Genomic DNA, 17,824 nt, shown 5'->3' with positions numbered 1-17,824 from the left:
GCCCACGCCTCGTCACCTGCCCTCGTGAGAGCTGCCGGCTCCCGGCGGGTCTTGCGCTCCCCTGTGGGTTCCCCGGCTCAGGAAACCCCCCTGTACACAGTGATCCGCTGCTCCACTGCGGGACGCGCCTGCACCAGAGCTGATCATCTCTGCGAGTGACCGTGGGCTCTTACAAAAGCCTGTGGCTCCTTGTGCCTAAGGAAGCAAACGAATGCTGGTAAGGTGGTGGCCAGGTTTCCAGCAGTGAAAGAAAATACAGTGATACAGTGTACCTGGGAGTCTTTAACAGGTCAGTGGAATTAGGCAGTTTCCCTATTATTTTTTTTAATCCCAGTCTGAGCAACACTTACTTGGTACAAGGTGCAGTATTGTGATCTACTCAAAGTAACCCTCCAGAGATTGTTAAAAAAGAGAGCAGCGGTGCTCACAAACGTACCCCTGTAGGGACGCTTGCACAGCTTGACCAGCACAACCCTATTAACATGCGTGCAGCTGTGTCAACGTGGCTTGGTTGCAGGGTTGTATGAGGTATCGTGATGAGGAAAAAATTAATTCTCACTGTGGTTTTCCTAGGGTGTCTGAGTGTTTTCCTTGGTTTCTGAGGGGGATTGTGTGTTCCAGATATGTAACAGTATCCTTGTTCCTAACTTTAACCAGAATCTTTAGTTTTGATTGGTGATTTGTGCAAAAACATGGCAGAATAAATCACTCAAAAAATGTATGCTTGACTTTCTTGGGTATGCTTTTCACTTCCAATTTTTTTTTTGTCATGCTCACTTCTTTGCACCAATGAAGGCATAGCAAATGAATCTAAAAAACTGTATGGAGCACAGTTCCACCCTGAAGTTAGCCTCACAGTGAATGGAAAAATGATCCTGAAGAATTTTCTTTATGATATTGCGGGATGCAGTGGTACCTTTACAGTGGAAAACAGAGAACTTCAGTGCATTCAAGATATCAAAGAGAAAGTGGGCTCATCAAAAGTCCTGGTAAGTAGATTGAATTGAAGCTGAAAGATTATTTGCAAAAGCCTGACAGAAACACTGACACAGTTACTCAGGTTAATTTGAAAAACACAGAATTGTCATGATTTGGGTAAGACATGAAACAGGTTTTAGAAAGTTAGCACAATTGGGTCAATCCATTGTTTGACTTCTTGTTTTCTTCCACATCATTGACTATAAGTCAGTAGTCTGTTCTGATCTTCAGTTGTATCTGAATTATTTGCTAAGACTTTCCCCATAGACAACTGACCAAATTTTGGTTTTTTTCTGTTTTTCCTCATCCTTAGGTTTTACTCAGTGGTGGTGTGGACTCAACAGTGTGTACTGCTCTCCTGAACCGAGCTTTAAACCGAGATCAGGTCATAGCTGTACACATAGATAATGGATTTATGCGCAAAAGAGAGAGTCAGTCTGTGGAGGAGGCACTCAAAAAACTTGGGATTCAAGTTAAAGGTACCATAATTTTGTTAAATATGCCTGATACCACTAATGATATGGCCAGTCTCCTAAAATGTACATTTAGTGTTTTGTTTCATTGATTGGAATTGATCTTTGCAGTTCTCAGACTTTACTTACCAAAGCACGGTTGCTAATTTGGGACAACCTAGGCCTATTCACAAAATTTCAAACCTAAAATATTAAGCCTTGCTTATTTGATTGGAGCATACAATGAACTGACCCATCTCCTCAGTTGTCGAGATCTGCTATCTGCTGTTGGGGCACAGCAGAGCGGTGGTATGTGCCTCAGTCACTGGTGCTCATTCACTTTTCTGCTGATGGTTGAGTAATCCTTTTCAGCTGCTGCAAAACTCATTTGATTGCAGTTTTCTTCAGTAGCTTGGTTAACAGTCCTCCACTGGGGCTTTATTTCTTGTCCTGGTTCTCTTTCTTTTTAAACTGAGAGCTCATTTGGGTGATTGAATGGTATTATAGCCAAAATTTCTTTTTCAAGGCATTCGTTTTTTCCTCTCCTGGCTTCTAAATAGGTGCATTTTAGTTGTTTTTGGAGTAGCTTGTTGAGAAGCAATACATTCCGAGAGAGCGGAAGGTACCTTGTCATGGCTGATGAGAAGGTTTAGAGTTTTTTTGGTACCTGAAGCACGAGGAATATGTTTGAGTTGTGCAAACAGTGAGAGCTGCTTTATACTGCCCAGCTGATTTATTTCATGAGTAATAGCTGCCTATTCCTGGGGCTGGGCGTAAGTACTGTTGTCAAGTGATCCTGCTGTGTTTTGGCCGGGAAGTGTGACACCAGGTGAGCAATGATTTCCACGAGCCTGACAGTGTGAAATAGTGCAGGGAGCTTGCATGTTAGCATCTTGCAGATTGGGCTGCAATATCCTGATGCAGCAAAGTCTAAGCTTTGTTCTACACATACCTTTTTTTATTATTATTTTTACTTTTTTTAAGTGGAAAATCTGTCTTATTCTTGCACTCTCTAGACCAATAAACCTGGGCTCTGGCAGGCTGCCAGAGTAACAAATTGAGGGAATCCTTTTGCTGCAAATGCTCCTTCTGTAGGTCATGGAGTTCAGTGCTGGTAAAAGATGCCAAAGAGCCTCCTAGCTGATGTCTGCATTGAGAGCCTCTAAATTAAGAGGCATAATGTACCATGAGTAAATAGTGCATCATTTAATTTTTGGTTGCAGAAAGCCCTTGGGGAAATACCATCCTGTAAACTATTTAAATAAAGCGAGTAAATTATAATCTAAGAGAGGAAGCAAGAACTGAACTTTCACACCGTTGCCTAGCCTCACAATATGAAAAAAAATTGCCCTCTAGAGTAGGTTAATAAGAGAGATAAAATTATTCTGTTAGAATTAATTCTTGAGGTATTGAACAGCCCTATTTAATGCAGTTAATAGTCGAAGGACTGGAATGATTTTTATTTTCTTTTTTTAAAGCAATAGAGTGAAACTTTTTTTTTGAACCTTGCATAAAAATCTTTACTGGCTTTGCCAAAAAATTCCTGTAATTTCATGCAGTGGTGAATGCAGCTCATTCGTTCTATAATGGTACAACAACTCTGCCCATCTCGGATGAGGACAGAACTCCACGTAAAAGAATTAGCAAGACCTTAAATATGACTACAAGTCCTGAAGAAAAAAGAAAAATTATTGGTGACACCTTTGTTAAGGTAATGTTTATAATTATTTGTTGGTTGTTTTGTTGTTTTTTTTTTTTTTAAATGATGATTTCTAGATACATCTTCTACATCAGACTGTTTCCTTCTAAAGCACTGTGCACTCAGTGGCATCAGTAGTCTTACTAAGTTGTGGATGACCTAAGAAGCCATTGGTACATTACCCTAAGCCTAAAACTTTTGGCAGTCAATCAATGGTCACAACATGGTTCACAAGCATTGTACTAGATCCACCATCATATTTAGATATACTATATCGGTTGGCCATTCATTTCTGTTGCATAAACTTCCATGTAGTGTTTTTTCACCAAATTGATGGGTAACATGAATTGGGGCATTCTTCTGTTGCTTTGCTGAAGATGAGCTGTTTTCCATCTGTCAGGAATTGGTGTTGGTGATGCAGGGAGAATATAACATTTAACAGGCAGTGATGTCCCTGTAGTCTGAAGATATTTTTTCCATTTTCTGTTCAACAAAATATGGGGTTATAAGGACTATTTCAGTAGTGTGCTAGTGTCATAATTAGTCTTCCTGTTTGTTTGTGCTTTTGCAGCTCAGTAGCATTTGTTGGGCAATCCATTATCTTCCTTTTTAGACCTTTGACAACCGAAAAGTATATCGGAACACTTTTCTTTTTTCTCTCCATCTTACAGATTGCTAATGAAGTTATTGGAGAAATGAATCTGAAACCTGAAGAGGTTTTTCTTGCTCAGGGTACCCTCAGACCTGATCTCATTGAAAGTGCTTCCCTTGTTGCAAGTGGCAAAGCTGAAGTCATCAAAACTCATCATAATGACACAGAGCTGATTCGAAAGTTAAGAGAAGAGGTAAATGAAAATGAGGATACTGGTGTATCCTTCTGGTTCTCACAGATGTAAAGCTGAGTATCAAAAATGAACAACTTCTATGTTTTGCTGGTATAACTGTCCCATGTTGATGGGACTCTGTTCTGATGAGGCCCTTTAGATTCTATTGTAATATGTTGCAATTTATAACACTTCTTTCTAGTTGCTACATTCCCAAATTAGTCAAAATTGTTTAAGTATTGTCTGGCATTGGATACTGAGGAAGATGTCAAGAGATTGAACGTGGATTCATTCCGTGTGAACAATGGTGTTCTCAACTGAAAGCTGTTTCCTCACTCTTTTACTTTTTAACCCTCAAAACAAACCTGCATCCTAGTGAGGAAGCAGAGCAATACCAAATGCCTTTAATGGGAGAGTAGTTTAAGACTTCTCAGACAACATTATTCTGGTTCAGTTAGAATTCATGATGTAATGGGTCACTTATTCCTTCTGTTGTACCTTGTTCTGGACAGTAGTCAATGGGTAACCTTTAGGTACTGATAGTACAGATCTGGCACATTATGGATTCTGGCAAGAGCAGTGACTTCAGGCAAAAGCGGTGACAGTGCTTTAGTGAAAAGATCAGCTGCTGTTGAGAGAGAGGGCCAAAATTCTCCTTCTCTAGAACCTCTAGTAACATTCAGCACTGCAAGCATAGTATTCTCCTCTCTATTGAGAGAGCATGAGAATAATACATTTAAATGGGTTGAAATCTAGGGATGGCTCCTTCAGGTACCTACCGGGATGAGTTCTTTCTGTTCTTATGCAGCTTCTGCATGACGTTACTAGTAACCTGATCAGCTATCTGCCAGCAGTATGCTGGTGGCACACAATCTGTTTGCAGTTGTCAATTTAAGAACCCACAAATCTTTCTGAAATGGCCCAACATGGACATCTATGGATAACAACCAGAGGATTGAAGATGATATGAACACAGGAGGTTGAACTGTCTGAAGATAAGCAGCCCAAGTCCTGTCCCTTTGATTGCACTCCCAATTGGTCTGTTTAGTCCAAAGTCCAGAAAAGCTTTTTGAATACCTTTCTTGTGCAGAGCTCTTAACTACTAGCATATGAAGCAAATGTAGGAGACTGCCCTGTTTTGCCTTTTCTGACATTAGAATGGTAAGTTCTCTAACTGTATTATAAAATAAGAAAGAATCAACACGAGACATCACGTAATAACCCTATTGGAAAGTGCTCAGTTATTAGTAAGTGCTCAACCGTAGGAGAGGAAGTAACCATTACTGACCCACGCTTCTAATACTGTACAAAGTATTTTCAAGGCTTTTAGATTGATTTGAACAGCTAGGCAAGAGGAGAAAGGTCTGAATTTCTGAAGACAGTCAGAGCAGGCTTGACCTACAGCTATATCTACACTGATTGAATCATTGATACTTCTGGCTCAAACTTAAACTTCCTTGTCTTAGCCTCTGTCCTGCAGCTGTTTTCACAAAGCCTGCATTCACATGTACTTTTCTTTCCAGTGTTTATGCAAGTGTTGGCAGCTGATGCTGTGAAAAGCAGGCCAATTTGACTGCCATAACCTAAACATTTGAGGCTTTTTGTTTGAATATGTAAGCTGAAGTGTAAATTGCTCTCTCTGTTTTTTAAGGGCAAAGTAATAGAACCACTGAAAGACTTTCACAAAGATGAAGTGCGAGTGCTAGGGAGAGAACTTGGTCTTCCTGAAGAGCTGGTTTCGAGGCATCCCTTCCCAGGTATGAGAGTTGGTCTGTGCTACTTAGTGAAGGGCTATGGATCACATCAGTATTGTTTAGGATATACTTAACCTGTAGAATAAATTTATGTTGGAGCATAAAACTTACCTCTAAACAGGAAAAAAAATTATGGATTTATTAGTTTTTACTTAAGAAGGATCTTTTTTCAGGAAAAGAACATTTGAGAGCAGCTTTATTATGTATAGTGATTAAAGGAAAAGTTTTATAATTGAGTTTGCTTTTAGCTGTATTTGTTTCTTTTTATTTGTATAAGCCAAAGCAAGAATTGTCAGTGAAGTGCAGCTGAATGCTGCCTGAGCTGTCAAATGTGTCTTACTTGAAATAATGGCCTATATCTGCCTGCCTTTCTAAGGGGCATTTGCTGTTTTGAAAATGATTGTATGGAAAATAACAACAGTTCTCCACCAGAAAACATGAAAGTATATAATATAGCAAAGCCCATGTGCTTTTAAGGGGGTTATGCTTTTCTGTCCAGGTGTTTTGCAATTGTCCTGCAAGGTGTGTAGTAGTCACTGGCAGAGGCTGTTGTGCTAATGTACCAGCATCATGTGAAATGCAAGAAGCTGTCTTCAAACATTTCCAGCAAATCACATGTGCTTTCGTATTAAGTACCTAAAAGGTCAAATAGCCTTCAGGAGTCTTTAAAAACAATGGAGACACTCAACTGTATGTTATAACCAACTCTTTCATCCCAGTTGCCTAGCAAAGGGAAGGAGGAGGTTCCTGTTCCCTTTGGCTTGCCATCTGCCACACTTCATCACCACTAACTGTTGCTTTAAACAACCATCCAATTTAAGGTGTAGGTAAATAATGCTTAAATATACCGAACAGAAATAGTGTTATTGTTCCAGAATAAACTGCTTGTGTATTTTTTGTCTTGTAGGGTGTTAAGACAATTGAAGTATAGGTACAATGGCAAAGCATACTGTACTCAATGATTGACTGCTGTTCCAGATGCTGTCACATTTTTAGATGAAAGTTGGCTTTCCTGTTATTTAGTATAATGTTTTTTTCAACTTTGCATTGCAGGTCCTGGTCTAGCAATAAGAGTGATATGTGCTGAAGAGCCTTATGTGTGCAAAGACTTTCCTGAAACAAACAACATTTTGAAAATAGTTGCAGATTTTTCTGCAAGTGTTAAGAAGGTAACAAAATTGCTAAATTCTAATATGCATAAAAGCAGTATGATCATTCCATAGTGGCCTGCAATGAGGTTTAAGCTGCTAAAAGTTTAAAACTACTTCTGCTCTTCAAGGAGTAATGCATTCCAGTACAACTCACTTGAAGCCATTCAGTATAGTACAGTAGAATTTTTTTGTACCATGACTGGTGCAAGTGTTAGGCAATTTCTGGAAAATGGAAGTTTATATATCTTTCAAATAGTAAATAAATTTTGTTTTAGTTAAACTTTGTGCAGATGAGGATTTCTGGAGATTTTTCCCTCCCTGAAATAATTGTAACTTTCTAGATTTGCATGCCCTATCAATCACTGTCTAAATGAAAGCGCAGAGGCGAGGAACTAGTGCTTGCCAAATGTCCTGAACAGAAACCTGAAGTTTTTAATTGATGATGTTTAAGTTCTCAATCTCTTAACTGTTATGACCTTCATGATTACTGTAAGCTCACTTGAACTAAACTGCAGGGGGCTGGAAAGTCATTAGCAGAGGCCTGCTCTAAATCGAAGTCTTAAGTTCGAAACGACTTCCAAAACACTGAAGAGGGGAGTATTTCCTTGAAAACTTGTTGAATTGCAGTGTAGTGTAACAGGATATTGCTTTGTTCTGTATCTGAAATAAACAACAAAAATGAAAAGTATAGCTTTGTGAAAGGGAGAATGAGCATAGGAAAAGAGCTTCACCTATGGCCTTGGAGAGCTTCAGATTAAACTACATGCAGTCCAATCAAATAAAACTGCTTTTGCTAAAATTTAGTTGTTAAATGAAAGGTATTTTGTAAATAGTTCCAAGGGGTAAATGTGGACTAAATTTAAGCAATCAGCTACTTACAATGCAAATAAAATTATTATTTATAAGTTCTGTTTGCGTGCTTGAGGGCTTTATTGAATTAAAAATTATTTTTCTGCATCATCGCACAGCCACATACTTTGCTGCAAAGGGTCAAAGCATGTACAACTGAAGAAGATCAGGAGAAGCTGATGCAGATTACAAGCCTACATTCACTGAATGCCTTCTTGTTACCAATCAAAACTGTGGGAGTGCAGGTAAATGGATTCATTCCAGGGATGTTCTGAAAGCTGCTTCTTAGCAGTGTGGCAGGCTGCAGTGAAGCATAACGTCCCTGCTCATTGCAGGGGGGTTGAACTAGATGACCTTTAAAGGTCCCTTCCAACCCAGACTATGCCATGATTCTATGATAATAATGGCTGCTTTAAGATTAGGGGCTTGACTCAAGAACATAAACTTCAGGTGACTGTGATACCTATGTTGTTGTCATTTGTCAGTGCTGGTATAGTGCGAAGGTGTCAAACCATCTGAATAGACACTTGAGTAAATGCCAGGTATTGTATTTGAGGATATCAATACAATAAGGCTGAATAATGCTGGTCACTTATAGGCAGTTTCTTCGTGACTTCATAATCTTGTAGACTTCTGCTGTAATCCTGTTGCCCCCTTTAAGGCTGAGGAGTCCTAGGTCAAAAAAACCCTGCTTCCTACATTTGAACATGCTTGTTGCCCTTTCCTGTACTTTTTTGAATTGTACTACATCCTTATTCTTGTCAGGATTTGGGAACACTTTAATCTCTGCAGTGACATAGTGTTTTCTTTCCTTTCACTCCTTTGCTAATGCCACCAGAATTTTTGTGGGCTGTCCTTTGTATTTGGTTTGTGTTTCTGTCACCAAACGCTGAGCTGGCATTCTCATGGAATTGCGTGCGGTAACTTGGAAGATTTCTCTACTGAGTAGTCATAGCTGTAAAGTACCTTTCTTTGCTTTATCAGTATTGAATTACATCTTTCATTGTCAGCTGCTTAATCTTGTGTGTCTCTTCTGTAACTCCGTGCAGTCAGCTTTTCTTACTATTTTAAATAGCAATATCATCAGCAGATTTCTATGCTTCATCACAGGCTTTCTTCAGATGGTGCCATCAAAATAGCAATACACAATCAAACCCTATGCTCAAGTCACCTTATATGAATCTTTCCATTCTGAAAATTTTCCTTTTATACGCTCTTGTTAGCTCACAAGAGGTCTGTTATTCTGTATTTTCTCATTCACTTGGTGTATCTCAGCATACTGATTTCACCAGCTGAGTGTCTGCTAAATGTTGACACAAAGTATGGTCTTGTAACCCATGGGATGAATGGGAAAGTATTGTGAGCTATTTTGGCAGCAAACTTTGTGTTCAATTTTTTTTTTTTTTAAATTTATAGGGTGACTGTCGTTCATATAGCTATGTTTGTGGGATCTCTAGTAAAGATGCTCCACACTGGGAGTCTCTTATGTTTCTTGCCAGGCTCATACCACGCATGTGCCACAACATAAACAGGTAAGTGTTTTGAATTATTTTTATTTCTAATGATCTACTTAATTTATGGAAGTTTAGCATGCACAAGCATTCTCCTGTTTAATCTATGGTAGAATTTTTTTACATGTTGGACAGGAATATCATACAGAGATTATAAATACACAATAAATCAAAACATAGGTTTATTTCTGGAATTACTAGCTTGAAAAAGAAATTGATAGCTTATCTCCTAATTTTTTTTAAGCACTTGATTAGACAACATCCAATGTAACTTACGCAAAATCTTTTTTGAAAGATCCCAAGCCTGTTGATGAGTTGTAATGTCATGCATTGTTTTTGTGCTTTGTGTCAGAAAGGGAATTTATGTGGGACTGTCAGTTCTAATGGCACATAGGAAAGCTCCAAAGCTGGGCAGTTTAATCTTAATTGAGCTCTGTTGTGAACATGCATTTTCTAGCTACTTGATGCCATAACTTTTCTAACACCTGAAGTTGCTTAGGTATTAAATCAGTTCTGGAGAATGCATATCATCCTTGCCTGGCTGTAGACTTTCTGATGAAACTGCTTATAATTGCTTATAGCAAAACTTAATTTTGTCACATAAGTGACGCCTACTGAAAGAGGTATTATTCTTAAAGGCGAGATCTGGAATTGCAAGATACTTCTTTAAACTAAATGCAGAGGGAACAAAAGAAGGTATAAAATCAGGATTGCGTGTGCAATTTCGAAGTATGTGCTGGATTTACAGCATTGCTGTCGTCTTTAAGCTCTTTTGGATTTAATATTACCCTCCTGAATATACCACATCTCTGGGAGTTCTGCTGTATCAGGGTATGTTTTCAGAATCTTTCATTGATGTTTAGGGACACTGAAGCTGGCATTTTGAGGAGTGCACTGAAATAGTTGGTATTCTGCCCAGCTGTGCTTGCAGACTTTAAATTACAAACAAAAATAGAGAACGTAAAGCTTGCATATTTTTCTGCTTTGGATTTTAGACAAGTATTCTTGGTTTGTATCTACAAACTCAAATAACTTGTGTGAATATGTCATAGTGAATCCTTGTATGTGGCCTGTCAGACAATATTATACTTTGCTTTTTGTTCTGCAACATACAAAACACAATGAATGAGATCAAAAAGATAAAGCTGATGTGACTGGTTTGAATTCAGAAGATATTTCATTACAGATGTAGTTAATGTAGATTTATAAATTGCAGTGTTAGTGCCCTGTGCTGAAAACACAGCTATTCATTTAACAATAAGGTTTCCTATTTAATGGTATTTTTGGTAGTTTCCTATTAGGAGAGAAGATAGAAATTGTACGCACTTATTAAGTAGCTTTCTTAGAATAATCTTAACTTTTACTGACATCAAAGTAAAATTGAAAAAACACCCTTTGTGATACCACTGAGTTAGTATTTGTTTTTTTTCAAAGGATTATTCTTTTGTATAAGTAATATTGGGGCTATTGCTAGTCTCTAGCAAACCAAAATAAATTAGTACGTTTGACTTCCAAAGCTAGTATGCATGTCATGTTTATAGAATATATGCATGAAGTTATATTAAACTCGTTAGTAGCTAAGGAGCAAAATCAAATATTATGCTTTTTTCCCTAGTTTTATGTTCTCACTGCAATACTAAAGATGCAGTCTTTAGGCAATCTGTTTTATTCCATGTATGCAAACTGTGTTTTTTCTACCATCCTGTTTGTTTTCCAGGGTTGTGTACGTGTTTGGTCCACCGGTCAAAGAACCTCCTACAGATGTCACCCCCACTTTCCTGACAACAGGAGTCCTCAGCACTTTACGTCAAGCTGATTTTGAGGCTCACAATATTCTCAGGGAGTCTGGTAGGTACTTCGCCTTATCCCATGGATTAGACTCTTGTTTCAAGATCCCTGCAGACCTAACTGGGTGTAGTTATAGTGGTACTGTCAAAATCTACAAGTTTCTTGATTATCTCCAAAGAAGAGATAAATTAATGGCATGACAGGCAAGAGCCTTTTCTGAAAGTTGTAGAAGCTGATAGCTAAAGGACAGGAATTACTAGCCTTTCTGTTAGCGGAATTAATTTTAGGGGATTTTGGGGCACTGAGGCTTGCCTCTGACATGTCATGAAGCTCTGAGGTGTGGTGCTTCACTGCAGTGCAAACTTCTGCAAAAAGTACTGTTAGCCAGCTGAAAAGTCAACCGAATTACTTCTCTTTGCTGATGATCTCAGTCATCAGTATTCACCTGAAGTAAATAAACTGTATAAAGAAACTTGACATAGTTTCTAAATCATGGGTGTTGGGGTTTTTTTGTGGAAAGAAGAGAGCCCAAATACTAAGTTTCTAATGGTGATGATGCTCACTACCTGTGGTGGTTTCATATTTCTTAACTTAAAGTGAAAGCCGTATTTGTAAACGCAACTACTTCAGACTAGCAGACAGTAATACTTCAAACCCTTCACATCCAGGGAGCATTCAATACCCTGTGATATGGTACACAGGCAGAGTCTAGGAATATAGTAGTTCTGAGGTTCAGTTTTGTTTGCATTTTTTTTACTTAATTAACTTAATTACATTTGAAGATGTGATATGTGTGGGAAGCAGTTCATCAGACTTGCCTATATTTTGTATAAATTCCAAGTTACAAAGGATATCTCTCTTCGAAAATACATACTCTGTTTGCAAGGCTGTCTTACCATAATTTGTACAAAAATAGCCTCAAAAGGCTGAGGATAACACTGTCAATTGTGTTTGTAAAACTGTAGATGTGTCTCGCTAACTTTTGGTGACAGTTGGCTTTGCGTGAATGAATTGCTCCCAAAAATAAGACTTGAGTTTAGTGAAAAAGGCTTCTTGTACCAAGAGCTCAATCCGGTGCAAGCAGAGAGTGAGAGCCTGTGTAGCGTTAGACTGGCTCTGCAGGCTGCCACGCACCTGAATCTCAAACTTTTAGATCATTTAAACAGTAAAATTAGGGGGTCTGTGTATTGGCTTTCAGAAGGAGATACTTTTTAAAAAAAAAAAGGGAGAGGTGATTGTCTGGAGTTACCTATCAACCACCAGCAACAGGGATACTTAAGAGCTTTCTTTTAAGTATGTCAAAGACACAGAGATACTTGTGAATGGCTCTTCACTGGGCTTGACATGGGGATAGATAAAACCCCATGGTTGTCATGTGGGAAGGAAAGTAGATTTTAAATTGCATTCACAGCAAATTACAGGGATAACAGAGACTATCTGGTTTTGTTCTGCATGCCTGCAAATGCTGAAGATTATTTCAAGTGGCAATTTGAGCAGTTTTAGTGTATGCACCACTAATTACATAATTGTATAATGAGCGTGATCTTCTGTGGTGTGGTAGCAGTAGCAAAAAGATCCCAGAAGATGTAAATGTAGTTCCTAGTATATAGTTTGAAGTATGTGTGGGAAATTCTGTAAAACTTTTCACGTTTGTGTCTTTAAACCAAATTAAAGCAGTTTGTACTGCTATTTTTCTGAAGGTTATGCCGGAAAAATTAGCCAGATGCCAATAATACTGACACCATTGCATTTTGATCGGGACCCCCTACAGAAACAACCTTCCTGTCAAAGATCTGTGGTTATTCGAACTTTTATTACAAGTGATTTTATGACTGGTATTGCAGCAACTCCTGGTAATGAGGTTCCAGAAGAGGTAATATGTGTTTTCAAGTTTCTTTTCAACATGAGCTAGTACTGTAGATGACTCATTTTGACTTTCTTCCCTCTCTCTCGATTGCTTGCCTTGACTTTGATTTTTGTTGCAATTTTTTGTCTCTTTCACAGTATTCGTTAGGAAGAATATGGTGGTGTTTTGGGGGAAAAAAAATGCATCAAAATGAGAAGCTGGCAGATGGGTATGACAAACTTAAAGGCTTTCCAGCAGAGTTGAGCCAAAAATACCATTAATTAAAAAAGAATACCCCAACCATTCCTGGGATTTTGAAATTAATTTTTTGCATTAGTGATTGGAAATGTCCTGACTTACAGAATTGCCCTTGATTGCCACTTCTGATTTTACTGGAACCTGCTGTTTAACATCTCAGTGTGCTGTTTTCTATTTAGGTCACTAAAAGGATTTAGGAGTCAAGTTCAGGCATATTTTTCTGGGAAACTTTATCCATGTCCAGTTTCAAGTACTTTGTCTCTCTGGGAATGTAGTGTAGACGAAGAACAGGACTGACTTTTTTTTAAAACATACTTTAAAAGCATATACGCATTGTTTAGTAATTGTATGTAACTGAAGTCTTCTATTTTAAGACAGCCTATCCATTTAAAAAGAAATGATTCAAGATTAAGTTTCCGTGCAAACTATTCCATTACATAAAATGAGGATTCATTTGACCTTGAAATTTGTGTTTAAAAAAAAAACAAGCAAGCACAAAACAACCAAACACCACAAAAACCACAACCAAATCCCACCCCACCCCCACCTTCTTCAAACCCACTTTAAGGCTAGGTAATAATGTGTAACGAAATAGTAGAGGTTGTGGAAAATACCTGTGTTTATGGGGAATATAATCATATTTGATTAAAAATTTTCTGTGTTTTTCCATGGAGAGCGATGCATTGTTTAATTTATGCTTGCACTGTAAAACAGCATGTTATGTAAGTGGCACTGCTACGAACTGTGGGGTTTTTAAGGAAGCTGAATTTCTAAGGATCAGCAGATTCTCATGTAGAATACTTTTGTTAACATGAATTGATTGTGAACTCTGGAGAATTAACTCTCAATGGAAACTCTTCCCTTTGGATGCCGCTTTCTGTTTTGTTTTTTTTTACCTTTAGAGCTCCCTTTTTTGTTTTGAAAGGGGTTTCACTCAGGCTGTTGCTTTGTGTTTGATGGTTCAGCTGGAGATGATGGTCTGAGAAAAGTCTGAAAATGATTGATAATAACACAACAGCATATGTTCCTGCTGAACTCTCAAGAAATAGTTTTGAAGCTGAACAGCTGCTGCCTTGAGGGAAGCGTATTGCGATCGACACCCTGGTTTAGTATCAGTGCCAAAAATCAGCAAGTTCCAAATGTAACTGCAGATATCACAAAGCTAGAGGTTTTCTTTAAGTTGATTTTATTTCTTAATTGGTGGTAATATGCTTATAGCTATAGGCTCTTTCTCTCATGTATAACAGAATTAGTGTGAACAAAGTTTTCCTTTTTTAAGCTTTTCTCAAGGTAGTTTTCATCAGGTCTGTTCTACATGATTTCTTCTGATATTTTTTTTTTTTCTCTCCGCAATAGGTTGTGTTAAAAATGGTGGCAGAGATTAAGAAGATTCCTGGCATTTCTCGGGTGATGTATGACTTGACATCAAAGCCACCAGGAACTACGGAGTGGGAGTAATTAACTTTTTTCTATTAAAGTACTGTGTGCAGTCTATATCATATCAGAAACCATTCCCAGTGTTGACATGCAGTACTGTGAAAGAGTGACTGGAGCTGCTACATCGCATCAGATTCCTCTCCTGGAGCATAAATCTGCAGTTAAGAGCTATGCTGGGGATAATAACTAAGTGGGGCTGAGGATTTGTACGGGTAAATAATCATGGCAGCATTGCCGGTGCGCAGACAGATTCCTATTGCTTTTGCCTTTGTCTTACCGATTCTTCCTGTTTTCATGTGTTCTATTGTTAACTGTCATTTCAATGTCTCTTTGTTTTTGTACACTGTGTAAAAAGAGACAGTTTATTTACTTCTACCAAAAGCATTGTTACAGCCTAAAAATGTAAAATGAATTCTTTGTGACCAACTGCTTTTGAACGGATTTATTATAAATAAATATTTTGCCAAATGGAGTAGTTGATACTGTTGAGTTGTGGAATTACTGTGTATCTGTTGTATACTGTTAAGCTTGTTATATATCGTTTGACGTGTTAGCCCATGGCAATAATGTTGAGCTCCAAGAGAGTAATGCTAAAATATTATTAAATGACCTGTCTGTCTTTCTGTACTCACTCCCTCTTGCATCGCTCAGTAGGTGTGCGTGTTGGTAACGGACGTGTGTACGCAGGCTAATCTTTAGTATACACTTACTGCATGTATGCATATGTCAAATTCCAGACAGTGAAGTATCTTTGTGTGCTTCTGGGGACTCCGATAGAAGCATAAAAATGGGAGTGAAGTTTGGAAAGCTGTTGCACCAGAGCTACTGGATCTGCAAATCCTGTTTCTGTCCTCAGATGCTCACGCAACAGTCCCTTCGCAGCCTGCTGCTGATGTGCTTTCGTTATACTTGATGACAGTTTATTTTCTACACATTTGCTTTTACAGGATTTTTTTTTGTATGTATTGTACTTAGCTTGATCTTTAAGATCATTATAGTTGTTAGTGTGGAGTCATGGTATCAGAGTTGACTTATCCAATCCATATAGATCCCTTCCATCATTTGTATTCTACTGTTTATGTAGTTAAGTAAGCAATAATTTGGGAGATGGTTACATTGGACACCTCTGCTTTTCTGATGTATTGAGGCAAAGCTATTTCCATCCACCTGAGAACTCTGAGCATGTGCTGCGATTGCTGTCTGTGGAAGTGACAGTTAAATTCTGACCTGAGCAGCTTGCTGGGTGCCTGCCGGGTACTTCCACCGGTGGAACCGTAACCGTGTATCCAGGCTCATCCCTCTTACCCTTTTTTTAATTTAAGAAGTTGCATTTCATTCAGCTGCAAGATTACCATAGTATTATGGGGGTGAAATACTTGTTTTAAACTGTTCAATAACATGGAGTATTTCATGGCTGTAGCTACTTATATTTCCACTTGCATAGATTTGTGAACTGGAATAATGGTTGAAAGTGTTTGTTCTATATTCTTTTGATTGCACACATTTTCCTGTTGTTCTTACGTTTGCTGCCTACACATTATGGAAATTTAGTTTAATTTCTGCTTATAGGAAATGGCTAATGTGTAAATTTATTCTTTTGCCTGTGTCACTGAGCGGTGGTTTTTTGCTTGGGGAAGGAGATGGCGTGTTACAGCCCTCTGCTCTTCGAAACCCTTTGGGGACACAGGCGTGCAGGAGAGCAGCAGGCCAGTGGCCAAGACAACTGCCTCCCCCTCGCGGCCCTGCTCCTAGCAGGTTCTGTAGCCTGGGCAAATTGGTCTTAATCGATGCCTCAGTTGCCTCCTTTATAAAATGGGGGTAGTAATTCTCACCCACATCCACCATAACCTCCTTGAGCCCTTTGGATGAGCTTTTGGTGATGTAAGTGAAGTATTATCAATACGAATGTTCTTCTGTTACTGGACTGTGACCTGTAAGAGCTGTTGGTCAAAACCACTGCAAGTCAGTGTTTGCTGTGGCAGAATCTATTATAGCATGCATTCTGTTGAAAACAAATTTTCTTTGTAGCTTATCTCAAAAGAAAGGTCCCCAATGAAATTATGGCTTTAGAGTACATTTTAACTTTTTGTCAGAAAAAGTTGAGGATAGTTGTTTTCATTACTGTGTTGGTATCTCGGACGTAAAAGGTGCAGTGACAAGAAATGAATCTTTTTGGTGTGATACAGAAATCCTTCAGCCTTTTAATGCTATAGCAGTTGTTGCTTATTGTAAGTAGGCTTGGTCTTGCTGCTGCCGCTGCCCGTTTGTGTTACCTTGACAGCAAATAGGCAGAACAGAAGGAATTACTAAAAAGTAATGCAAAGACTATAGGAATTATTAAAAAGTAATGAATGCAAAGAATATAGGAACTACTAAAAAGTAATGCAAAGAATATAGAGCACCTCTTAAACCCAAACCTTTCTCAGTTTTGACTGAGACGCTTACTTGGTCTCCGTGTAAATAAATCTGCAGTATATAGTCCCATAGTTATGATGTAACTCACAAGAAAACTTGCGTGGTGATGGTGATGCCCATTGAGTTGGGGGCTACCGTAACTGTTGTACCTCTGGACCACAAACTTGCAGCATACTTGGACATAAATCTTTTATTCACTGCATGTTGCACACTGGGAAGTCCTTCTTTGAGTTGCATCTGAACTATAGGTATGATGTATACCTGTATTCTATGTGTATACTGAAGTTTGACAGTCTTTTAATCACGTGGGTTGCTTTCATGTCTCTAATGAAATGGAGCTTGACAGCAGTTCCTGTGCTCATTAGGAAGATACTTTGGCTTTGGGGTTTTTTAAGCCAGAAAGTTGAATATTGGAAATTCTAGGCATAAACTATTGCACTATAATCAAAATGTCTTATCAAAATGAAATTTGTGATCTTTAGCTCTCTTCCCCCTGTTTGACACCTGTGCCATGCATTGTAGACATGGTGGGTTGTTCTTAGGAAAGTTGGTGTTATCCCAGCGGTTCTTGAGTGTTTTTATGGAATCCATGTGTATCAGACAGCCAGAAGTGGAGAGAAACATAATACTCTGTTCACATTTCTTAAAAAAAAAATAAAAATCTAGCACCTAGTTTACGAACTAATAACTGTAGCTGCCCTGTTCAATTGTTCACCTCGAGTCTTCAGTAAAACATGTCAGCAATTAGAGGAATTTGTATTGGGGGCATTCCCCATCATTCTCAATTTTTAACATTTTTCTGCTTGTGAAATGATAAAGTACTGTGAGCCTTAATTTTTATCCACAAATAAAAATATTATGT

The 17,824-nt window shown here is 38.4% G+C and overlaps 1 protein-coding gene across 1 annotated transcript in view; it reads left to right on the top strand.

The window, feature by feature from the left end:
* GMPS (guanine monphosphate synthase) overlaps window positions 1-17,824 on the top strand; it is a 33,828-nt gene extending 16,004 nt beyond the window's left edge. Inside the window, exons 6-16 of the mRNA XM_009333996.1 lie at window positions 796-989; window positions 1,292-1,457; window positions 2,990-3,141; window positions 3,801-3,974; window positions 5,605-5,710; window positions 6,761-6,876; window positions 7,827-7,952; window positions 9,124-9,239; window positions 10,936-11,066; window positions 12,707-12,879; window positions 14,467-17,824. Of these exons, the coding sequence (XP_009332271.1) occupies window positions 796-989; window positions 1,292-1,457; window positions 2,990-3,141; window positions 3,801-3,974; window positions 5,605-5,710; window positions 6,761-6,876; window positions 7,827-7,952; window positions 9,124-9,239; window positions 10,936-11,066; window positions 12,707-12,879; window positions 14,467-14,568 (1,556 nt within the window). The 3' untranslated portion in view covers window positions 14,569-17,824. The remainder of the gene's footprint in view (window positions 1-795; window positions 990-1,291; window positions 1,458-2,989; window positions 3,142-3,800; window positions 3,975-5,604; window positions 5,711-6,760; window positions 6,877-7,826; window positions 7,953-9,123; window positions 9,240-10,935; window positions 11,067-12,706; window positions 12,880-14,466) is intronic.

The sequence above is a fragment of the Pygoscelis adeliae genome, unplaced genomic scaffold (genome assembly GCF_000699105.1).
Source record: "Pygoscelis adeliae isolate BGI_AS28 unplaced genomic scaffold, ASM69910v1 Scaffold241, whole genome shotgun sequence".
Lineage (NCBI taxonomy): Eukaryota > Metazoa > Chordata > Aves > Sphenisciformes > Spheniscidae > Pygoscelis > Pygoscelis adeliae.
Note: the sequence above shows the minus strand (reverse complement) of the source record. Positions and strands in the feature narration are given on the sequence as shown.